The sequence below is a fragment of the Leuciscus leuciscus genome (genome assembly GCF_965113295.1).
Source record: "Leuciscus leuciscus genome assembly, chromosome: 20".
Classification (NCBI taxonomy): Eukaryota; Metazoa; Chordata; class Actinopteri; order Cypriniformes; family Leuciscidae; genus Leuciscus; species Leuciscus leuciscus.
In genome coordinates, this window is record NC_138744.1 from 18617073 (window position 1) to 18643358 (window position 26286).

General features: G+C 37.3%; 1 protein-coding gene across 3 annotated transcripts; it reads right to left on the bottom strand.

Annotated features, from left to right (window-relative positions):
- Positions 1-540: 540 nt before the first annotated feature.
- On the bottom strand, positions 541-26092 carry clstn3 (calsyntenin 3). 3 transcript variants are annotated; one of them, XM_082149094.1, is made up of 19 exons: positions 25954-26092; positions 24852-24918; positions 22010-22132; positions 21003-21213; positions 20681-20889; positions 19000-19149; positions 18704-18889; positions 18064-18351; positions 17537-17649; positions 17210-17369; positions 14942-15001; positions 14611-14759; positions 9027-9175; positions 6839-7065; positions 6202-6363; positions 4367-4512; positions 4063-4198; positions 3326-3510; positions 541-2089 (listed from the first exon to the last, which is right to left on the bottom strand). In XM_082149094.1, the coding sequence occupies exons 2-19, from the start codon at positions 24916-24918 to the stop codon at positions 1940-1942; spliced, it is 2871 nt and encodes a 956-aa protein (XP_082005220.1). In that variant the 5' UTR covers positions 25954-26092; the 3' UTR covers positions 541-1939. The 3 variants fall into 3 exon arrangements, with proteins under 3 accessions (XP_082005220.1, XP_082005219.1, XP_082005218.1); XM_082149093.1 differs by having other exon boundaries at positions 25820-26088; XM_082149092.1 differs by having other exon boundaries at positions 25758-26088.
- Between the last annotated feature and the right edge of the window lie 194 nt (positions 26093-26286).

The window sequence follows — 26286 nt, forward strand, 5'->3', positions numbered from 1 at the left end:
GCATTTGTACAGTTGTAGTTTCTTGCTAAAAAAGTATGTCACTTTCTTAAAAAAACTGTGCCATATTTATTTATTTGTTTGTGTTTTTATATATTTATTTTATATTTATTGTGGCTGTTACCTTTTTTCAAATTAATCAAATAGGAAAGCTGTGGTTGCTGATACTTTACTTTCACCTTATAAAATAGAATGTATGGAACAACCAAAGACGGCCGTGTTTTGTTTTATTTGATTAATAGCATTATAATATTGTCAAAATAAATAAATGTAGATTCCTCACCACCTCCCTCTCCCCACTCCGTTTGTTATATTTATCAAATGAATAAGCCTAAACCATTAGAAGCCCTTGCTAACATGTGCAATCAGTTTTTTCCCCTAAATGTATATATTAATCTTTTCTGATTTGAATTTGATCTGGTTCTGATGTTTTGAGCCTTTCATGCCAGTTTCTTGATGTAAACTGACTGTTTATGCCATTCTGACTGTTGTATTCAACTATCCCCTTAAAAAAAAAACATTTAAAAAAAAACAGAGACCACCTTCTGACGTCATCCGTGTGTTTTTATTATGAATTTTTTGAACAGGTTATTTCTTCAGACGTTTATCAATAACAATCAATCAATCCATATAATCCATGTCATTGTGTCTATAAGTATAGTTAATTGTCTCAATGGTAACCATTGAAATAATATAGCTTATTAATGCAAATTTATCCATTCTTAATATCACACTGCAAAAACAACAGGCCTTATTTACTGACAGGTTTCCACTGTACACTAACACAGACAGAGAAATAGTCACGGGAAAAGAGAGGGAAGTGCGAGCTGGAATGATGAAGGGTTGGCACAGTTGTACATTCAGAAACCAAAAAAAGCAGTGGCAGTATCTAAAGAGTGTAAGGATGGAGAAAGGACGGAGGAGAAAAGAGAGAGGGAGGATGATGGCAGAGTGGGAGTGTTTAGGCATTACAATAATGTGCCTTTCTGTTTCACTGTGAATCAGATATTAACAAGTTTTAAATTACACAATTGAACACACAAATAAATAGACATTCATCAAGCCAATCATTACCGCTCTTATTACTAATACTATTGTTGTCATTGTCACTGTATATTACCAGTATGTTACCAGAGATATTAGAAAAAAATTCCTAGCCTAGCCTATCTGAAAGTGCAAAGACTGAAAATTAACGCAGATAATGAAACAACAAAAAAATTATAATAATAGTAGTAGTCATTTGTATTTACACACATTTAAGTACAATCAAAACTGCCCAGGTTGAGCTAACATTCTGATACAGCAGAGGGCATTGCACTGTACTGTGTTTTTCGTGAGGTTGTGAGAAGAGGTGCACAAAAGATTTGTGTGTGCGTGCATGCGTGTGTATTGTGATGCTTAAAAGAAAGCACTTGCATACCTAGCTGCAGTCTATCACTATTACGAAACACCTTTACTGACTAGTCCTCTATATCTGTACATGTGAATTTGTTCAAGGAATGTATCAAGAGACAGATTGTGCAGAGGAAATACAGCTTCTGAAGTCGTTTTGTACTTAGACATTATATTAGTTACAAAAGGCTGTAATTTGAAACATTCTGAGTCAATTAGTTTATTCGAGTTGACAATTAGTGTTTTCCCTATGTTTAATACAGTGTAGTGAGCACATCAATTGGAAAGGTTGTATGGTGAATGAACATAATTGTGCCATTAATAAATATTGGGATCTGATTCGAGAGTGATGACTAGGGAATGCTTTGTGCATTGTGGGAGCGTACATTCCAGAGAGAAGCATTGCATTCACAGAGGCTGAGATCCTATAATTGTGTCACAGGTGTTTTAGACACTTTTTTCATTATCTTTGATGGTGCATCTGTGTGTGTATATTCCTGTATTTTAAATGAGTGGGAGGAGTTTTAGAATGTGGGCATGGCTAATTGGTTCAATAGCGTCTGGGGGCGGAGTCTCTTCCCTCTTTCTTGATGATGATTCGTTGGTCATCACTGGTATCACCGGGCGAATCCACTACTTCTTCCTCATCATCACACTCTCCTTCAATATCTGCTGCAATGCCCATGCGGTTCTCGTATGTCTAAGAGACAGAATACAAAGAGAGACGTGTAAGATACCACACATATCAGTAATAATGCTGATACACTACAGTACAAAAGTTTGGGTGAGTAAGAGATTTTTTTTTTAAATATAAAATAACAGTTTAATTCAGCAAGGATGCATTAAAGGGATATTTCGTTAAAAAATGATATTAAACCCATGATTTACTCACCCTCAAGCCGTTCGAGATGCATATATCAATCATTTTTCAGACGAACACAGTTATTTTAAAAATGTCTTAGATCTTTCAGTGGTTATAATGTCAAGTTATGGGGTCCACCTCCTTCAAGTCCCAAAAATGTGCATGCATCCTTCACAAAAGTTCACGCGTTCACGGGAGATGGATGCCGGCGTATGACATAGGACGTAGCGTAGGAACCGTCGTACGTAGCGTACGTCCTACGTCATACGCCGGCATCCATCTCCCGAGAACGCGCGTTACCTGTTGCCGGAAGCCAGTTATTTTCATTTATAAAGTTTTAAATATGTATATTTTTACGACAAAACCACACAGATTACCCTCAGAAGGCCTTCATTTATCCCCCTGGAGCCGGATGGATTACTTTTGTGAAGGATGCATGCACATTTTTGGGACTTGAAGGAGGTGGACCCCATAACTTGACATTATAACCACTGAAAGATCTAAGACATTTTCTAAAATAACTGAAAATGTGTTCGTCTGAAAAATGATTGACATATGCATCTCGAACGGCTTGAGGGTGAGTAAATCATGGGTTTAATATCATTTTGGGCCGAACTATCCCTTTAAATTAATCAAAACTGACAGTAAAGATATATTTATAATGTTACAAAAGATTTATATTTCAAATAAAATTATGTTGTTTTTGTTGTTTAAGGATTCCTGGGAAAAGGGGAATCAATAGTTTCCACAAAAATATTAAGCAGTACAGCTGATTCAACATTGATATTAATAGGAAATGTTTCTTGAACACCAAATCAGCATATTAGAATGATTTCTGAAGGATCATGTGACACAGAAGAATAAATGACATTTTCAAATATTTTCAAATAGAAAACAGTTATTTTAAATTATATTTCACAATAGTACAGTTTCCCCCCCCCCCCCAGTATTTTCAATCAAATAAATGCAGCCTTGGTGAGCATACAACATTTATTTTTCTCAAAAATATAGCAAAAAAAATGACCGACCCCAAAGCTTTGAATAGTATTTCATGTATCTATTTTGGATTCATACCTCCATTGGGTTCACAATGATGGTGAGGGCCGAATCATCCCATTGGTTACTGCCCTCTTTGCCTCCGCCTCTTGCTCCGTCACCACGACGGTGGATGGAACGGATGCGGAAGACGCCAAGAATCACCATGACAACCAAGAAACCCACGCACACCATGATGATGACAGTTGCAGCTCCTGGAACAACTTTACGCATGAGGAGAGAGAGAGACATTATGTTTATTCTTTATAGTTTATACTTGAAGAGTTCAGATGCAAAAGCCTCTAAGTGCCATCTGAAATTTTCTTCTAGAATGATCATTTTTATCAAGCTTGTATATTTAAGTTCAGTAATTTCACTTAAATGGCAATGAAAATGACCTATTAATTGTAATTTAAGTGAAATTACTGAACTTAAATATACAAGCTTGATAAAAGTGATCATTCTAGAAGAAAATTTCAGATGGCACTTAGAGACTTTTGCATCTGAACTCTTCACTTCTTTAAAGGGTTATATCATGAGGAATAAAACTGTATTTTGAGATGAATGATTTTATTATACTATTACAATATACTGTAAGTTTCAAAACTATTGCAGTAAAAAAAAGACAATTTACTAACATTATAAATTGAGCTTAAGAGCTTAAATAACCCCAAAATAACTTTACTAACCATTTAATCACTTTTAATCCTATTTTACCTAGGGGAAAAATGAGATATATCAGTAAATATTTGTGTTTACATATTTCAGACATGTACCTGAGTTGCGGTGTGGGTTGGGGAGTGTGTGTCCACTCAGTTCTCCAGTGTGATGGGATGGGTGGAGGAACTGCTGCTGAGACGCCAGCAGGTGAGACGGATGGTACAGACTGTCCAGAGAATGCAGGAAGTTCACCTGAGCGAGACAAAGACAGTGAGATTGTGTGTTAATTATGCATCAACATTTAGAGTGTGCACTTTCGATGGTGTTCTTTGTCAAGAAGTGTGTGTACTAGGTTAATGTGCTGTAGGTCAGGCTGAAGGATCCATATCAGTGTCGCGTGTGTTCAGTGGTGCTTATTACCTCCAGCGTGAGCTCGTTGCTGGTGTACCGGCCGTTCATTTCTGAGCACGACAGACGGAATCTTCTTTCAAAGCGAGCAGAGCCCTTTGCTAAGCGATAGCGAATGGAGCGCAACACATCCTCGTACACAGAGATAGACTCCGCTCCTGAAAGAGAGAAAACGAAGGATTAAAGAATGTTTCCTGTGAAATAAAAAGGAATGAGTTCATTATGTGTTTCTGCTAAAATGTTTTGAAACAAAATGATCTTTGTTAAAGCTACAAAAGTGATTTTCTCTTTCTCTTTTGTTGTTTGATTAACATTGGTGACAAGCATCTGTGGGTACATTAGGCTGCTGTCACTTTAAGAATAAAGCAAGGATCCAATATAATGATACGCATCCGTTTTCTTACTCAATTGTTTACAACACATAACCGACTGTGTTTACGAGGAGACTCGCCGACTTCATGTTGCGTGCACATGACCGTTCAAGCTCAAAAGAAAGAGAAAGAGAACTGAACTGAATTTAATGCGCACAGAAAACAGCGCGGGAGTTCCAGTCTTTTTGCACTTGATGCTTAAACTGACAGGACTTAAAACACATGCAAATGATAAACATTCACTCTATGATTGATAAACTTTGCAATTAATCCGCGAATCAAACGCGTTCCTACCCAGGGAGCAGCTGATCCCTATACTTGACATCGCACACCCTCGTTGTGACTATCGCTGACGCGATATCGATGCTAAAACGATATATTGTGCAGCCTTAATCAAAAAGACATCAACAAAAATCTTACTGACCCCAAACTTTTGAACGCTAGTGTACATGATTTACATTTACATGGTGCGTTCATGTCCTCCTGAGAAGTTCGTATTTAGGAGGTGGGAACTGTTGTCGGAGTAAGATGGCGGAGTACTTTCTCTTAATCAATTACACAAAAACACAGCAAGGTTCTTAAAATCTACTTCCAGAAAATGAAGAACAAGGAATGTGCATCAAGTGTGTTTTGCTTATTTATGTTTTTAATTCATTTATGAAGACACTGTAAACTTTATTGTTACATATTATATTGTTATATTATAATGCTATCATATTCTGTGCAGGCAACTAGCTTACTGCGCTGTTAATAGAAAAGCCTGACAATATCACTGTATTCCGTCATGTTTCTCACTTACACGCCCCCAACTCGTACAGATCGGGGCTTAAAGAAAATCCCAAGCTTCCCACTGGTATTTACGACACTGTGGTGGGATTCATGTGCGCAATTTTGCGTTTAAAAGTCGTCTAACAGCCGTCCAAACACAGCCCTGACGTCTAGGCTAAGACAAGACAAAATTTGGGCTGTCAGTGAAAACCATTGCCCAAGAATAGAAGCACAGGCTACCCATAGAACATGTCAAAGAAATTAAACCAAACACCTTGTAATCACTGTCGACTTTGCTTACATGATGGAACATCATACATCTCGCAAGCGACATGTAACCAAATTCAAGATTATTTTGGCTAGAAGTGGGTTACTCATAGCCGGACTATATCAGGTCTATAGTTAATCTAGACGGTGAAATGACAGCTATTGCTTGCTGGGTACGATCTTGACGACATGACTTGAACACACCAACAGTCCTGAAAGTACCCGGACTCTAAAGTAACACTTAAACGTATACATGTTTTAAATTATTCAATAAAATATTAAACCAAGTGACATTTATTTTGAAGAAGCATAAAAAAGGCACAATAGCACAAAACACTATTCAATTTCTAAAACAATTTATATATATATTGTTCAAAATTGAGACAAACTTTATTGTAAGTGATGCAAATGTAAGCTGTTAAGTTAATGATGAATAATTACCAGTGATGGCAATGTAGGCCGTTGTGTTAATGATGTCCAGCCCTCTCTCTCTTAACGCCTCCATGTCAACCAGAAGCTCCTCCCTTTCTTGGTTTAGCTCCTCCCCCAAGGGCTGGACTTCACATCCATCCAGAGTGTGAGCCACAGCATCTGACATCAGTGCTGATAAAGAGACAGAAAAATACTGAATAACTCTAGCCTTTGGCCATAACACTGAAGTGAGAGGAGAGCAAAGTTCTGTCTCCTGCATTGCACAAGCTTAAAGTTACAGATAACAGAATGAGTATAGGTTAACCTGTAAGCAGATAAGCAATTCCATTGCTAGTTTCGCTCACACATAGACAGACAACGCTTGCATACTAACTTGCAAATATCTGATGATTGATCTTGACTTCTTTAATAGAAAGTCCATCTATGCTGCACCACCTCCAGACAAAACCAAAACACGCTCTTAGACTGCAGATCTTTTGTTCTTAGTTATTCATCAGGTTGAGCCTCTTGGCTATTACAGGGTCTGATGTAGAGATCATTTTCCAGAAATAAATGAAAAGAATTCATTTTGATAAAAAAAAGCCCATATAGAGGTCATCCATCAAGCTGTGAGTTCACAGTTTTAGGTGAGATGTTCAAAGCTTACCCCCTCCTTCCATGCCCTGAGCAGCTGTGTTCACAGCATGAGACAAGGAGCAGACGATACGGAGCTCAGGAAACAAGGGAACCCCTTGAGGACCCTCAAATTCAGCGGCTGGTCGGGCCAGGTGGGGTCCCACCCCAGACAGAGAGATCTGCGGGGCGTCAGGCTGGAGCACGACCAGGTAACCCTCCAGCTGTCTGAGAGAGAGACAGCTCTCTTCACTGAAACACCTGCAGAAGGACAAAGAGAAGTGTGATGATTTAAACTGATTATTTAGATACTTGAGAATAAAATATCAAATATTTTGTGTAATTTTGCTGGAATGCTTTAAGATTATGATGTGTTAAAAGCTAACACATTTAATAATGCTTTAGGCTGATTTGTCTTCTATAATAGTGCCATATTTGTATTTGGTCTTGTTTAAGTAATAAATTATTGATCTACACCACCATTCATAAGTTTGAGTTGGGTTGGATTTTTTTATATTTTTAAAGGAAGTCTCTCATGCTCACCAAGGTTACATTTGTTTGATCCAAAAATACGGTAAAACAGCAATACTGTGAAATATTATTACAATTTAAAATAACTGTTTTCTATTTTAATATATGTTGAAAAGTTATTTATTTCTGTGATGGCAAAGCTGAATTTTTAGCATCATTCTCCAGTCTTCAGTGTCACATGATCCTTCAGAAACCATTCTAATATGATGATTTTCTGCTCAAGAAACATTTATTATTATTATCAATGGTGAAAACATTTGAATTATTTTTTTTTGTAACAAATTAAAAGTCTACACAAATCTTACTGACCCCAAATTTTTAAATGGTAAAGTATATATGATTAATTGTTGTTAATTTGATGAATGAATCAGTATGTTATATTATCAATTAATACTTGATAGTGTGACAGTATTCACGCTTGTATGTAGAAATGTGTGCCCATATGTTTTATGTGAATATGTGCTAATTAATATGTTCATTGTGAGCAGCTGGTTACATTTATTGTTGATGCTACAGCTGCTCACCGCAACCCCTTGACTTGATATCTCAACATCTTTACAGATTTTCTTCACTCTCCACTTAGCAATTGGTTGTTTCATCTCCTTCTCTTTAATTCGCTTTTAATTTTAATTTCAGCTTAGGCAGTTAAACACAAACTAAACTAACCTACTTGTCCACTGCAGTAAATTGACAAAATGACTAATAACATTGAGTCTGAATTCATAAGACTTAAGATATGTTGGTTAATTTGAAATGCTGAAGAAAGATCCAGGGCTGCCAACTTTTGAGTTTAGCTTGGAGTGAGATTTTTGTTGAAAACAAATATTGCATCACAATAAGTGTAATTGTGGTTGTCAAAACATTTGGTAACTAAATAGAATTTTATGAAGTTTAGTGACAACATGTTACAATGTTTACATTGTACAATGACTGGTAGGATACAGTTTTTATTATTGCTTGACAAAAATTTCAAGATTTCAATTCCATTCTTGTGATTTGATTCCGATTTTGATTCAATATTGACTACTTTGGATACATGTTTATTTAAAATTTTATTTTAAAAAATAATCTCACCTAATGCTGTAAACATAGAGGGCCCTATCTGCTGGTATTATTAAAGGTTAAAAATAACAAATGAAATTAAATATAATGCAGTTTTTGTTATAATAACAATTATTTAATGACATAAGTAAAAATATAATAAATATGTAATATAGTGCTCAGCAAAATCTCCTCTCTAGCTATTTTTTCTATTCAATTAACATGCTATGGTCATAAAATGGCTTCCCTGAGGTAAATGTAACGTTATGTGACATAATTGTTCTCCTGCTATTATATATTGACCTCTTTCCGTGGTTGAAAAACACGAATTGGTCGATATTATGTATACTTTCGGTAAGTTGTACTGCAGATGATCGGTTCACGTGCACTTGAACTGAGGCGCTCAGCGATCTGTCACGTCACATTTACAAGCGCCAAACGTATTTTTGTCAGAATTTCGTAATAAAATTGACGGAATCTAAGAGCTGATAATTAGTTTAATATTAAAAGTACCTCTTTGCTCCGCAATTTTTCTGTGCGTGAGAAAATGGATGTGTGGCGTGAGAGCGTGTGAAAAGTGTAAATTGCGTGAGTCTCACGCTCAATGCGTGAGAGTTGATCACTATTTCAGTGTGTGGGTTGTCATTTACCTCAGAGAGGTGGTGAGTTTGAGCGGACGGACACCAGGGGTGGCAAATCGTAGAGAGTTCCTGTATGTCACCTGCTGAACAGCACGGTTGAAACTTTCAATGTCGTCTCCCTCTAATACCAGTACGGACTGGCTAGGGTTCACATGCACCTGAGGAAAATAAACTAGGGTTAGCAAAATAAAAAAAATCGAGCTTGTATAAATGTCACAGGAATTTTGCAGGTTAAATGCAACTTAAGCACTATTGACCAGGGCCGTAGCTAGAGGATTCGGGGCCCCCTGAAAAAATATTGATGTGGGGCCCCCCCCACCCTCCACCAATATCATATACAGTACAGTAGATGAGCATGGAGGCCCACATATAACAGAAGATGGTGATGTTGATGTAAAACCTTTATTTTAAAAGTTAAGGAGAACATGGCAACTCTAGCCATTTCTTAGCTGATTTTCCCTTTTGTTGTCGTGTGTTTTCTCAACGAGCTCCCCCTACAGCTGTGGGCCGTATATTTCACAACACTGTAGTAAAAAAATCTCACTGAGATGCTCATGTGCATTTGTTATTGTGGGAGCCGGCCAACTTTATCGTGTGGAGCTGTGTCTACCGAGGTGGGTAATACATCATACACAGTATCATTTGGCGTGTGTGTTTATGTTGAATTGCCGTAAAGCAGTTTGTGTTTCTCGCTCGTTCTCGTTCTCACGAGACTTCCTATTGCCAACTTACCGGGACGTTAGTCCCCATGTTGCAAGGTTGGTTTTCCACTGGGGAAAGCTGAGGGGTGCGGGGAAAGTCACCATTCTCACCAGAACAGGTTATTTAAAGGAACCATATGTAAGATTGTGGCCAAAACTGGTACTGCAATCACTTTCAAATTACTGTAGTGTAGAGCGGTGTATCCTCTCCCCCTCCCCCCTGACTCGAGGTTGCCAGATAGGCTGCAGGATCCAGCACGAACGTTTGTAGCTGCAGCTGTGGTAACTAGAGCTGAGCTGGCAACCCGGATGCCGAAACACTACTGACTTCGTGATTGGTAGATAGCCGGAGGGTGGAGCTTCAGGCCAAAACACAAGATGACAACATCAACATCAGTTGAGGGCTGCAACTACACTTTTTAAATGACAATATCCTGGCCGGACTACTGTTGTCAGTGATATAAGTATTTGAAATGAACATGATTTCTTAATGTCTAGTGACATATCAGGGCCATTTTATGATTAATTGAAATACATTTCTGACCCTAACCCTAACTAGGCTTGGGTATCGAGTATCGAGTATCGATTGGAACCGGGACTAGCTTTGCGATTTTCCCGGAATCGTTCAAAAGTTTAAATTTCGATTCCTAGTTTCGATTCACAGTCCGCCGACCGGAAGAAGAAACCGCTGTCTAAGTCATTTCTAGCCCTATTCTGAACTGAAGTAACTACATAATCGATTTCAAACTGCCAAATGTTAACTCGCTGACACTTTAGTTAAACATTTGTAACGTACACACGGCATGGTAAATGCGTGTACTAGCACAGGTGTAAGCGTATATTGATTGTTATGCTAAACTGCGAACCGACACATTTTATGAGACGCTGTGTGAATTGCCTTATCAATTCACACAGCGTCTCATAAAATGTATTCAGAGCAAACAACCCTGACGTTAAACCTTAAAAACGCACATATGATGTTTTCTTATTCTTCGGTATCTTGCAAGTTGCAACTATAATATTCTCTCGTCCTCTGCTCGTCCGTTTGAAAACTGCGCGCGATGCCGGCAAACGTAAAAAAAAATATATATTCATGAAAACACATTTACGAGCTGCCAACTTTCACGCATTTACCGTGAGACACACGCAATTGACACTTCTCACACGTTCTCACACCACACATCCATTTTCTCACGCACAATAAAAATCGTGAAGCAAAGAGGACACGGAGACCGACAGACTAGACAGAGCAGTTACTTTATGTGTCACAGTGTCTGGTTTATGTTCCTTGGGTCACCACTAGATGTCCTCCTTCCCCACGGTGTCCATCACACTCTTGAACTACATCCCCCATGATCCTTGTCTTTTCATTGCACTCAGCTGTCCCTTATCACTGATCATTAAACTCAGCCTGTTCCCCATTAGCATTGTCATTTCCCTGTGTATATAACCCTGTCTGTTTTAGTATGTGTCACGGAGTCCTTGTATTTCTCACCACTTCTGAGTACTGTCGTTAGACCTGTTTGTTTGTTCGTTCTTGTGTTTGTTGGATTGCTACCTTGGTTTTGACCCCTGCCTGGACTGTTATGAGATTGGATTACCCTACATTAAAAACCACATACTGCAAATTGGATCTACCTCTCTTCTGTTCTTGTGTGGATCGTGACATTATGATTAGGGCTGGGCAAAAAAATCGATTTTTCGATTAATCGTTTTTTAAAATGTGGTCGATTCAAAATCGATTCTCAAACGCCAAGAATCGATTTTTTTCCATCTTTATGTATTAGTTTTCCTCCACTGTTCATAGGCTTGCAAACTCAATTTTATAGCTAATGCTGTGAGATTTTATGGTAGTTTTATCTAAATCATAAAATAACCTCAATTAGTGCTGCACGTTTAATCATATCGCAATCGCTATGACAAGCCTATACGCAATTAGGCTATATGACCAAAATGCTGCCAAAATGCTGTCGTGACTGTGACAGAAAAACTTGCGATGATATCGTGCGTGCGCACAAGACAGCACAGAATAGAATTATCTTTCGCGCTTGAACGAAGAACACACACAATTATGCCAAAATGTATTTTTGTCGAGTATCTTTATAACATAAGAGCAGTCTTATGATGAACGTGAAGAGTTGTGCCTCGTGAGAGAATGAGTCCGCGTGTGAGTTCCGCGTCTCTGTCAACAGCGGCTGGTCTTAAAGGGACAGTACACTGTAGCCACTAATTATCTCTGTCATTTAAGTTAATCAAAGAACAAAGAGAACAGAGAAAAACACTCACTGCTCTTGAATAAAAAACTTTTGTAACTTTGATTAGTCAATATATAATTTATAATTAATGCAACACAGACTGTTTGATAATTTTATTCAATTTCTGTATGGCCTAGCTGTTAGACAGGAAGGGCACATATTATATTATATGCAACGTTTTTATATGTGGGTTTATGTGAGGATTGTTAACCTGTTTGATCAAGACATGCGACTGTTCTGACTTGTCCAATTTTCAGCATCAATTTTTCATCTTGCATCAAAATCCTGTCTATTCATTGTATGCATTTGAAATATAGAGTTGGGTTCTGTTTTAATGTACCCAAGTGTACCTAAAATAAAAAGAGTTTAATATACAGGTTTGTAGCTCTTAATTTCTTTTTATTAATTAAACACTTGAAAACTTGTTCACTTTTTTTTCTTTTCTTTTTCTTTTTTTAATAAATATAGGATTTGTATTTAATATTCATTGAGTGAGTCAAATCGAATCGAGAATCGAATCGAGAATCGAAATCGAATCGAATTAGAGCTTGCGAATCGAAATCGAATCGAATTGTAACATCTGAATCGATACCCAGCCCTATTTATGATATACAAAAAAATCTCAGCTCTCAGATTCTGTCAATTTTATTACGAAATTCAAACAATAAATACCGTTTTGGTGCTTGTAAATGTGACGTGACAGATCCCTAGCGCAAGTGAACCGATCATCTCGACTAGCAGCTAATAGTAAAAAAACACGAACACTGTTGAAAGATACAGTAGCCTAGGCTACAACTTACCTAACTGTATATTCCTCATATATAATATCGATCAATCAGTGTTTTTTATCAGCGTGAAGAGGTCAATAACATAGCTGGAGAACAATTATGTCATATTTACCTCAGGAAAGCCATTTAATGAACATATAGGCTATAGCACACAGTTGGCAAGAAAAAAAGAGCTATAGAGAGTATTTTGCTAAATATGTGTACTATATTACATATTTATTATATTTGTACTTATATCATTAAATAAAGTTGTTATTATAATAAAAATAAAAAAACGCATTATATTTAATTTGAGTTATTTTTAACCTTAAATAATACTGCCAGCTGATAGGGCTCTCTGTATGTTTACAGCATTAGGTGAGTTGTTTTTTTCTTGAGAAAAATTAACGCCTATCTTAAGTACCTAATATTTATCCAAATGAGTCAATATTAAATCAAATCACAATAACTGAATTGAAATGAAATAATAAAAAAGCGTAGCTTACCAGAAATTGTATCATGTAAACATTGTAACATGTTGTCACTAAACCTAATAAAATTCAGTTTAGTTACTAAAATGTTAGTGACAATCACATACAATACAATACACTTATTGTGATGCAATTTTTTTTTTATATTTCAATTGATGGAGAAGGTCAGACTATTTCCTTCAGAAAGACCGTTGGTTAGCTAGCTCATTTAAAATGTCATAAAAAAAGTTGTTTAAAATAGATTTGATATTTATATTGTAGTTGAAAACAGCCCTGTGAGAAATTCATAGTAAATTTCATAAAAAGTAAAAAGTTCATAGAATTAAAATTGATCTAAACTTTTTTGATCCTGCCTCTTAAAAGAATCGGAATCGAGAATCGTTAGGAACCGGAATCGAAACAAGGAATCGGAATCGGAATCGGAATCGTTCAAATTCAAACGATACCCAACCCTAACCCTAACCCTAACTCCTTTAACCATACAAATGATTTCTAAACTGATTTATTAAGTTGAAATAGTTGCCAAGTTCCCCTTTACATTTTTATTTAAAAATGACAACTAATAAAAACTAACAAAAAGCAAGAAATTGTTCAATAATAATAAAACCAAAAATGTATTAAAAATTAACAGCAAAATTATGTTTTTTTCCCCATCAGTCTGTTATAATTCATAAATCAAAAAGTAAACATTTAGAAATTGACAAGATTGCAGTCAAATTAAAAAAAAATTATAATTTATTGTCTTATTTTTTAATAAAGATAAAATGGAACTAGTAATATTATTAAATAAATCTAATAAATATATTCATCCAAGTGCAGTGTGTTGTATTCGTGTTTTCTTGATGTAATAAATACATCATTAGCCGGCAGGTCAGGTGCATAATGCAATGCGTCGTGACTCGGGTACATTTTTTTACTCTATTTACAATAGTGTAAAAGACAGGGATTTTGACCACGTAATCATTCGGTCGATTGTGGTGCGCACCGATAATGAAGAGTGACAGGACCCGGCAGGCTGTAGACGGTTTTCTTATTCCCAGTGAAATAACAATACAACCTGACTTTAAGAACGTCTTTATCGACTGGGATACAACTCTCCTGGCCTCCCTCTCCTTCTTTTCATGGCGTTTCTGGTACACTGATTTATGTTTTCAGTCAGTCAGTCAGTCTACCCCAGTTACCCCACTAGCGACGGCCCTGCTACTGACAGATTACTATAGAAAACAATTTTGCATCTCAGTTAGACAAAAAACAAACCAGAACATTTATAGTAGTGCATTTAAAAAGAAATGGGGAAATGGGCCTTTGGGAAGAAATCTGGCCTGTGTTATGGGTAAAAATGTAAAGTTATCAAACTTTAAGTTATAGTTTGAATGTACCTTCATGCCTGAGCCCAAAGTCTCAAGGTCTCCGAAATCAAGGCCCTCTCGACAGGCATACAGGCACTCCACTACACTGTGTGGCTCCACATTTCCTGGACGCACTGTTACTCCTGACAAAAGCCCTTTGTAACCACTGACAAACTTCCCTGTGGACCAAAAGGAGAGGATTTATAAATATGAATCGATACAGACTCTTTTAAGAACATTAAACACATGCTGGCATTTAACTGAGTATCTCTATTGATCCCAGAAAGCTCATGAATAACACATACTTGCACACCCTCATCCACACACAAACATAGGCATGTTCTCCTGGTGTGCACCTCACCTGTGTCTTTACTCTCTGGCATGGTGTTGTTCACAATGTCTTTCGATTTCTCTTCTGGCTCTATAGGGAGGAATAAAGGAAAGTAAATAAAAAGCTGTATTCATTCATTTTTAAGGAATAGTTCCTCTAAATAATGGAAAGAACTGTCATTCTTCACTCACATACATGTCATTTGAAACCTACATTAACGTTCAAAAGTCTTTGATGCTCGCCAAAGCTGCATTTATTTGATCAAAAATATAGTAAAAAAAAAAAGATATATTGTGAAATATTTTAAAATAACTATTTGCTATTTTAATGTATTAAAATTAATATTTAATGTTATAAACTGTATTTAAACCATATATATAAAAATATATATAAATGTATATGATGTGAAAATAAATTGCTCTACAGTTCAAAAGTGTTTTCTATTTTAATGTCAAAATGTAATATATTCCTGTGATGATAAAGCTGAATTTTCAGCATCATTACTCCAGTCTTCAGTGTCACATGATTCTTCAGAAATCACTCTAATATGCTGATTTGGTGCTCATTAAAGATTTTTTATCATCATCAATGTTGAAAACAGTTGTGATGCTTAATATTTTTGTGGAAACAGTATTGATTTTTTTTTTAAAGATTACATTGACTGAAAGTTCAAAAGAACAACATTTATTTAAATGTATTGATTAGAAATCTTTTTTTAACATTATTAATGTCTTTACTGTCACTTTGATCACTTTAATGCATCCTTGCTGAATAACAGTATTCATTTCTTTGAAAAAAATCTGACCCCAGACTTTTGAATGGTAATCTATATTCTGTTATTTTATATTGGAAGACAAAAAAGCACTATACATGTTCTTTTCAATTAAAGGTCAGGCCAATAATTTTTTGGAACACTTGTACATTTCCATCGGGGCAGCCGTAGTACTTTATTAAAGAAAAAATACTAAGTACTCAAAATAGTGATGATAGTCATGAATAGTTATGAAAGATAAGAATCTTGGGCTCGAGAGCAAAAGTAGTGATGTCTAAGAATTTTTTACCAATATTTACCAAAAAAAGTAACTGTATATGAATATGAAAAGGTAAGATCAGCTGTTTTAACAGGCTACTATTTTTAGACACCTACGTACGTGTATGGCTCATAGAAGGCCTTGGGACTGAGAAAACATACTGTGGGTGCACAGTTTACCTCTTAAGAAAATTATGGACCATTTTTATATTTTGCTACTACTAAAAACAAACAACATATAATTTAATAATCAAAACTCTCATCATGAGCACAAAACAAAGTAAACTAGTCATTTCAAAGTTTTTTGTCTTTCCTCGCCATCTCTAAATAATTTCCCAAATGATAACATTGTTTATTATGAAATGCTCTTAATATGCTGATTAATGTATGGGAAAAATCAAAACGTCTGTCATCATTTACTCACCCTCAAGTTGTTCCAAACCTGTATAAATTTCTTTCTTCTGCTAAACACAAAAGAAGATATTTTGAAGAATGCTGGTAACCAGTTAATGTACTACCATTGACCTCCATAGTATTTTTTTTCCTACTAAGTATGGAAGTCAGTGGGGTCCATCAACTGTTTGGTTACCCATATTCTTCAAAATACCTTCTTGTCAAAAACCTGGTTTAGTTAAACGATCAGTCATCTGTATGCCAGATAAAAATAACTGAATTAGCTGCATTCTTGTTTTCTGCAGCGTTTCAGCAAAAATATCTATTTTGCTGCTCACCGTTTCTGATACTGTTGTAAAAATAACCCCGTCATCTGCAGCTCTTAATGTGGCGCTTAACATCTTTAGCAGAAGAGAAGCAACCCGCACAGAGTCCCTGGTCACTATGAACTCGTTTTATATGGCTAAAGCGGCGTAACAATCACAAGTTTTTATAATTACTGCTCATGGTTTGAAATGACATGAGGGTGAGTAAATAATGGCATAACTCAACTGTCATTATTAGGCTAACTATAAGTTAAAGCCTCAGCTCAGTGTCAAAACATTATCTTAAGAGGTGATGAACACAGACTAGGTGACCCAGTTAGCAGAACAGAGGGAGATTGAAAGCTTGAGCATCTTTCCACCACACACACTCTAAATGAGAGCCACAGTGTGTAAGAACGGTTCTGTTTAGCTAAATAATATATGAGTCTATTAATAGCTGAAACACACAAAGTCTCAGAAAAGAACAGTACTACAGATTTCTGCTCCACCTACTGCTGATATCTTCACACTAATTGAAGATTTATCACATATGACTAATTGTAAAATTACCCCAGCATGCTCCGATGACCAGCCGTTGGTGTGGTGCGGGGTTGGGGATAGCTCCGTTGTCATGGATGAGTGCAGGGTCAAAGGTCACACCATCCACATATAGTGTGACAGAGGGGAACTGCACACTAAGGGACAGGTGATGCCACTCACTGTCACACACCTATCAGAGACAGAAGTCAAAGTTCAGCTAAGCTCTGAAAACAGGGTGTACACATCCAGATGTGCAATGTTTATATGATGCAAAACAAGATATCTCAATTAGTTCCTGTGACAGACTGTGTGTGACAGAATTCAAGTAACTGAGATTTGCTGTCACGGTTCGTTTACCTGTTCCAGTTTCCAAAGGAATTTGACGGGTCTTGCAGCGGACACATCCGGCCAATAGAAGAGAGAGAGACGACAGCCATGTACCGATAAAGAGTAATGAGAGTATGTGTCATCTGGAAATGAGATCATAACACTGTTTAGTAGAGCAGCTCAAATATGACCAGGGATGTCAAAGTTACTGGTATTTCAGTGCTAAGTTTCATGGTCAAAAATGATCTTGGTATTAATGTAAACACATCTGATATGAAATAAAAAATAATAATAATACATTAATGTAAACACATCTGATATAAAAAAAAAAAAAAAAAAATACATTAATGTAAACACATCTGATATGAAATAAAACATTTTAATAAATTTTTTCTAAAAAAAATGTACAGGCCCCCAAAATTTTTGAACAGAATTAAAACTTTTTAAATAAAAGAGTGTGAACAACACTCTTCTTTTTTTCTGTGGTATTGAATTTTACTGGCACTAGTATCGACTACTGAAATGTTGGCATGATGACAAAGCTAGCACAGACTGACCATTCTTTACAGTGCTGCAGACAATAGTCTCCTCCTCTTTACGGGTTCCCCTCGCCTGATTGGCCGGTGGTTGAGTGCTGGCACCTCCTCTTCGCATCCAGAGCTGCAGGGTGAAGTGGTCGCCGGATACTGCTGAAGCAACTGAATCAGGTACTACAGCAACATGGGTGGAGCCATTGAAGGAGAAGACCAGGGATGAATCAGAGGATGGTAGAGTCGGCAGCGCGGCGGTCCAATTGGTTGCAGGAGATGGAGGTGGAAGGAGGTCGACTTCACCCCTCACAGCACCTGAAAATGTTAAAAGCCAACACATTGTTGATTTGAAAACAAGGCTGGTGTCAGCAAGAGCTATGGAATTAGAGTAATTGGAGTAAACCCTAATTTGAAGAGATTTGCATCCTGCTGCTAATCTGAGGAGAACGGAATGTTTTGTGATATTTTCCCATCTGCTCTAAATGAGATGAACAGTTGGGCGACAGAGAGCACAACAGATAAACTCCAAAGTCCTCAATTTTCTGTCCGCTAATCATGTCTAATCCTAATGAACAAGGGTCTGCCATCATCAAATTCAAACTAGACAATTTATCAGAAAAATTTAAAGTTTTCCCAGACCAGAAATTGATACCATTTACACACGTACCACAGAGTCTGCGCACAGATCGATCGGAGTAGCTGTCCCTGTCACAGCCCTTCCCAATATGACCCGTCTGAAGCTCAACAGTAGCCTGGATGTTCCAAACCGTCTCCTCGCAGGTCTCCAAGTGCAGGTTCGGAAAGAGAGGGATACTGCCGGAACCAGGAGTATACTCGATGCGCTTTGTCCATCCTGTGATTCAAACACACATATAATAATACGAAATAACATATGTTGAGACATAGCGTTGTCGATTTTCAATAATGTTGAATTCATAGCCAAAAACATTTAAATATAATTACCGATCCAGCCTGGCTTGCAGGAAGGTTTGACTGTGACTATGACTTGAGCATCAGCCTGAGCTCGATTCTTCCCACAATCAAATGCTGTCACCCAGAAACTGTGGACACGCTGGCGTTTGGAGTCCAGTGGCTCAGTGTTCTTTATGTTCCCTTGATTTTTAAGAGATAGAGAGAGGTTTATTTATATGGCACATAGAATGTTACAATATTTGAAAGACAGAGGCTTTGGTGACTGATTGGAAATTATAAAACAGATTGACTACTGTCAGGGACACTGAGCATATGATAAAGAAAGCAAAAGATTCAAAAGCAGCTGAAAATGAGAGCAAAAACAAAGCAATGAAAGATGACAGCAACAGGTGAAGGCCAACAGAGAACTGGAGGATAGAGAGAGAGAGAGAGAGAGAGAGAGAGAGAGAGAGAGAGAGAGTAAAAGAACGATATTGAAGTGGCACAATAAATAAAAGGATATTCACACAGTGGTGTCTGGTACAGCCTGAGTCGGACTGACCCAAATTACGAAACCAAACCACACACACTATAGCAGAAAAATCTGCAAAGTCATGGCTTAAAGGAGGACTTCTCTTCCTTGTGCGCCTTCCTCTTTGTATCTTTCTCCCTTGTTTCGTTTTCTTTCCATCGGCCAGTTCCTTCTTCATCAGCATTTGTCATGTTACAAAATGTCGGCTATTGATCGCCTCCCCCTCAGTCTGTCAATGGGTGCTCTGATCTGCATTGAATGATCAGGAAGGGTCACTATCCCTCAGTCTCACTGCAGAAACTGGGATGTTCAGAGAACTTGGATGTTACCCTAAAAACCAGCTTAACACTGAGATGCAACCTCATTTTTGAGATAAACAATTATTTGGAACAATTGTATAAAATGATGATCTTCACGGGAAGGATTATAATATTATATATTGCAATACTATTATGGGGGTGGATGTAAAAGCAGTTTTAGGCAATTTTATCACCATTATCAAAATTAAATAATTTTAATCAAATGTGTCTTAAATTAAAAAAAAGCACATCTCAAAGTAATAATATTGCCGCTTTAATAATATTACACTATTAATAATGCTCAATAATTTTCACATTAATATGGGGACCTACATTATAATTATTCTGAATTAAGGTATAGTTCACCCAAAAATGAAAATTCTTTTTTTATAGAACTAAACAGACCACTGACTTCTATTGTATGGACAAAAAATACTGACTTACATTTTTTTAAACAAAATCTATCTTTTGTATTTTATGTCCACAGAAGAAAATCCAGGTTTAAAAGGACATAAAAGAAAATGATACAGATTTTTCATACCTTTAAATCCTTTTTGTTCAAATATGTAGATAGCTAGTAAAAAACAGCCTTCACCTTCATACTTCAGAGAAAAAAAATTTCATCATGTGTTCAAAAGATTTAATTGTTCAATTCAGTCCAACAGTTTTTTTTTTTTATTTCATAACTAGAGTTAAATTGCTTCAAACCTCACAGCCTTATCAAATCTTGTATGGAAGCTACAGGCGACAGTGAAAACCTTTTATTCATGTTCAATTTTAATCATCAACCTGGAGATTAAATAGATATTAGTTTGAAATTAAAGACATCAAAACTTAAAACACCAGACTAAAAATATAGAACAATATTGTAGTAAAAAACTTTTGCAGTTGTAGTTCTCACCATCGTTATCAATGGTGAAAGGGACGTTGGGTGTGATGATGTCATAGAAGCAGATCTGGCTGTACTGTGGGGAGCAGTCGGCATCCACGGCTTCCACCCGCACAATCCGATCAAACAGACGACCCTCAGGCACCGACGCCTCATACCGACGCTCAACAAAGACAGGAGAGAACTCGTTCACGTCATTTACACGAACGTGCACGGTGGCCCTTGGGAAAAAAAAGGGTTAAGAGTGCAATTTAGAATCCAAAATGGATGACCACGACAGTTTATTTCATGAACTTGCAAAACCCAGGAATTTAAATGGAAAAAAATCTCTTACTTATGGGATTTCTTGCTGTTGGTGCCGTCAGGACCTTCACCGCAGTCATACGCCTGGATGGTGAAGCTGTGCTCCTTCTGGCTTTCACAGTCCAGAGGCTCCTTGGACCGAACCAGACCTTCTCCAGTGGAGCGGTCCAACACCACGGCCTCAAACTGTGCCGAACCAGAACCACCAGGTCCGTTATGAACCCTAAACCCACAGATCTCCCCTAAAAAAAAGAGAAAAAGAAGTCTGCACTGATTACATTTGAATAAAATATATTTGTACGTGACAATCCATTTCCAAATCCTAATTTAAAGTGCCATTACTACACAAGTGGAAAAAAACATTAATGTGTGAAATGATGTGAAAAGGGCTGTTGAGTGTTCTTCTGGAAGTAAACACTTGTCTGTGTTCAGGAAGTGCTGTCACAAATGACACGGCACTGTGAATGTTAGCTCAGCCTGCGGAGGGGGAGGTCTGTCAGCCTTAATCCCTGTGTAATTCATGTAATTTTTGTAAACATAACATGTAATTACTTACCGCAGTACTGAACTAGCTGCTCCTTCCCCTTCAAAATAACCCTTACACCAAACCCCTAACTAGACCCTGTCATTTGGAAGTACACTAGTAATATGACTACGCACAACTATTGCTTCCGTTTCACACTTTAGGTGTAAAGGATTATAACTACCGACTAAAGGTGCGAATTCATCGTTGTTCTGTGAATTTTCAGGAGTGAAAGCCAGGCATTTTAATAGGAATCTATGGGGTCAAGAATTTCATGTGAGGGCGATAGATTTCCTCAAGCTGATTTTGCAATGGTTTCAAGTTGGTCACATGGACTCGGTGCGTTGACCAACAGAAAACTGCTTGGTTTGAAAGTGTAATCTGTGTGAGCTGTGCTATTGACAAAAGACAATGGATCTGTTTTGCCCACTAAACTTTGCTAATGTGACCTATCATGATGATTCATCACAGCATGACTATAACAAGTAAATTTGCGACATTATCAGCATCTTTACCTGCATAGTGCAGCGGTGCATCTTTATCCAGGGCGAACAGAGGAGGGTTGAGGAGGACAGTGTTGTCGTTTTCCATGACGATCCCTTGGTACTCCGTCTCGATCCATGGCTTGTGTTTATTTGCTGAGAAAAAACAATCACAAAAGCAAGGGACAGGTGTGAGAGACACAGGAACAAACTGCGATTCAGAACAAACGGCTATTTTTTTTCTGACAAAAGACTATTTATAACACGCCGTTATGAAGGTGAGTGAGCAGAGGTTCAAAGACAAACACAAGGAGATCAAGTCGAAGGAATGTGCAACAAATAAAAAAGTCGTGCTGAAATACATTAGTGGCAGATGGTGAAATGGTTCGACCAGCTGTACGTATGCATTAAACACTTGCACATTAAGTTACAAACATACCCATATGGGGATCCACCAAAACTGTGTGATGGACACACACAAAACACACACAAACACATAAACACACACACACATACACAGAATGATATGCATCGCTGCTTTGCAGAGTAATTAGATGTAGAGATGTTGGGCCTGATCGCACACCGTGAGGTATATTGCGCCTATCACTCAAATACAGACAGAAAGCTCTCGGTGAATGCTAAGAGAAAGACCGAACCATGCAAACCTACATCAAACAAAAGAAAATAGAAATAGACGGAAAAATCTTCAACAATAAGGGTGACCCGCTGGCCTGGGGTCTTTCCGGTCGGTGCTGCATTGCTACTGAAAATCTTACATTCATTATCGTGAATTTCCCATTTTATGCCTTGACTTAAACGTTTGGTTTTCTGTGATATATTTTGTTTGTTGTTGCAAATTCCCCAGATTTGTGGATGATATAATGTTATCTAGCTTGTCTTAAAAACATTAAGTATGTGTTGAAAACGGCAAACCAATCATATTTTTGCATTTGTATGCCATTGTTTTCCAGTTTTTTATTTATGGAGTGTTTATTTATTTATTATTTATATACATTCAATAAATGTTGGGGTTCAGTCAGTTTTTTTTTTTTAATAAATGAATACTTTTATTTGCATTAAACTAATACAAATTTACAGTAATTTTTTTTACACTGTAACAAATTGGAACAATTTCTATTTCAAATAAATGCTGTTCTTTTAAACTTCCCATTGAGCAGTATAATTTTATTAACGTCAAATCCTGAAAATCATAGTATCCACCCAAAAAAAAGCATTAGAAGGATTTCTAAGGGATGTGAAGACTGGAGATTTGCCCTCACATGATTAAATTTCATTTTACAATATATTGAAATAGAAAACAGGTCTTTTAAATAGTAACAATATTTCATAGTATTACTGTTTTTATGGTATTTTTCCTCATATAAATGCAGCCTTGGTGAGCAACTGAGCATAACTTCAATCAAAAACATTTAAAAATCGTACTGATCCCTACATTTGAATGGTAGTGTATATTTATATATTAAATATATCAGTATAAATGCAAACAAATATCAATTTAATGAACTTTAAAAAAACGTAAATGAATAAAAAATAAATATTTCATGATTTCGCACTAACATATAATCAGATATAGTATATAGAATATGCATATTTGGCGTGCAGTCCGAACCCAGAGTAAGCCCCATCCCTGGCTGGGATAGGAATAATCGAGAGAAGGAGTTGGGGTGGAGGGGGGATGCTGGAAAACTTCTCTGATGCTGATTGGGTAGATTATCTGAACATGCTCCTCCCGAACTTTATTAACATAATTTCAAGCAAATACGTACTGTTAAAAATAAAAACCAATAATTCTTTTGCGGTTGTCCCAGTAAAAATGTTGGCAAGGCAAGTAAAATCATCAATACTAATCCTTATTATTGAGCCCTGCTTAATTAAAATGACTCTGGTCATATTATATTATCCTACTAGACTAGTGCTGACCACTAACTCAATGGACCAGTCTTGCATGTAAGGATTTTTCATGTGTGGCTGCATGCTGACCACCTCGCTCTCATATTTCAAGTCAGTCTGTGTTTTTTTGCCATTTATCTCTCTACCTATCCCTCTCTCTCCCACCCACCCACGCCTGCCTTCCTCCCTCTCATCCCTCACTCAGCCATATAACATTAATCTGAGCATCAGACCACTGGATTACTCCTCGGATTACAGACTCCCTCCATTTATCACACGTGCCGCTTTCACACACTGACTGACCAGAGCATTTTTTTTGAACGACAACAGCAGCTGTGACGGAGGATAGACAGAAAGAGCTACGCATGTCTATGATCACACACACGGGAGAAACATTAGCCGTAAATTAAGAAATACAGCATCTCCGCTTTCCCACATCTCTAAAAATAGCTGAGACGAGAATAGATAAGCTTTCACCCTTTTCTTCAAGGACAAGAGTCGACCTCTCACTCCCTCTCTTTTTCTCACAGAGATCCTACAATATATATATCTAAGCATCCTCTCTGTCCTCCTCCAAATTTTGCTCTCCCACCAGTTAGTCTACATATCTATGTCATTAGCTTTCATCTCTTCACTCTTATCTTCCAGTGTGTCATTCCATGTCTCTTCACTTTTTTCAATGTTGTCTCTTCCCATTTCACCTTGAGATGAGGCCTACCTTTTGTGATCTCTACAAAATCTAAGTTGTCATTCATACAGGAGACCTATTGAATAACTTCATATATATATTATATATTGAATAAGTATGTTTTCATACTTAACAGCAGCAATATGAATCAAGTTACTGGTTTCAATCAACTGTACGTGCCGAAAAGCTGCCAATGAAAATGTTAATACACTCATTCGCACTTCATCATCAACACAATGCTCAATATCAACATTCAAAAGGATGGAGGAGACTGACCTTTGTTGCCATGGGCAACCGAAGTCAAGCAAAAGAGGAGAAAGGAGAGAAAACTCATTCTGGCCATCTGAGGGAGGAAGGAGGGGAAGGACAGAGGGAAATAACATGCATTAACCTGATATAAAGCATGTTTAAGATAGAGGACAGAGGAGAAACAGATAAGCGCAAGGACAGAGACAGAGAGACAGATATATATCTCCTTGCTTGCATTTCTTAAAACGTAAACATATAGACTAATACTAGCTCTGAGGTACATGTGAATATGATATGTAACACCCTTGACATCATCTTTATGGCCTAGTTTGACCGAGTAGGTCTGGCTTACATCTGAGATACAGTATGTCAATATATATAGTCCATATTTACTAGTGACAATCAACAATCAATAAAACCTTGATATTAAGCGATTTGAGTGCGCGTGAAAGTGAGAAGTCTGCGCATCCTCGTTTACACGCGCATGCAGGTGTATCCTCGAGACTGTGCGCGCGGACGCGGATATCACATAGGCAGGTTTGTTAACAGAACATCAAATGTGATTCATTACACATGTCCTCGAATAACATCTGTTTTTTTAAAAGATGTATAAGCCATTTACATAAACTACATCAATATTATTTTTTTAAATAAATGAAGATGAAAAGCTGCCAACTTGAATGACGGGAAGATGTGATATAACCTACTGGTGTTTCAAACGCGTTATTAAAATGTTACAGCTCACTCATATTTGTAACATATATATGCGACAAACATGAATCGATTTTTCAAGCCTGTAAATAAATTCAAGCGACCCGAAATCACCATATCATTACATATGTACAAGCAGAGAGCAGTTTAGATGATATTAACCCCTGTCATAAGCGCACGAATCGAATTAGAAATATTATTTTAGGATGAAATGCACGTTACCGTGAGGTGTGAGATGGTACCCTGCTCAGTCTCCTCTAAGCATCCGTCACACACTCACACACCTATGACAGCCTGATGCCCGCCGACACACGAGCACAGCGAACGCAACGGGTGGAGCGATGGGGCCTCCGGTGCCTCACGAAATGATTTGAACTGTGAAAAGGAGCGAAGCTGGAAGAATATGAATATTATATACCAATAAACCAATGCCCCCGTTTTCGGTGGACGCCGTGAGAAAAAAGACAGTGTTATATCTCCTCCCTCTCGCAGTTTCTTAACCCGCCCACACTGCGTCTCTCTCGTTCTCAGGACTCACCCCCAGTAAACGAATTTACAGATCCTACTGCGACTAAGGCTTGGTTCTTAATATTCATAGTCCAACCCTCCACCATTGGAAGGTCAGAACGTAGCTAATTAATATTCATTAGCCAGGCGTGTTCATTGGATGATGTTATAGCGGAGTAGTTAATATTCAACAACCAAGCCTAACTATAGGAAGTTAACAAGCAACATTAACATAAACTATTTA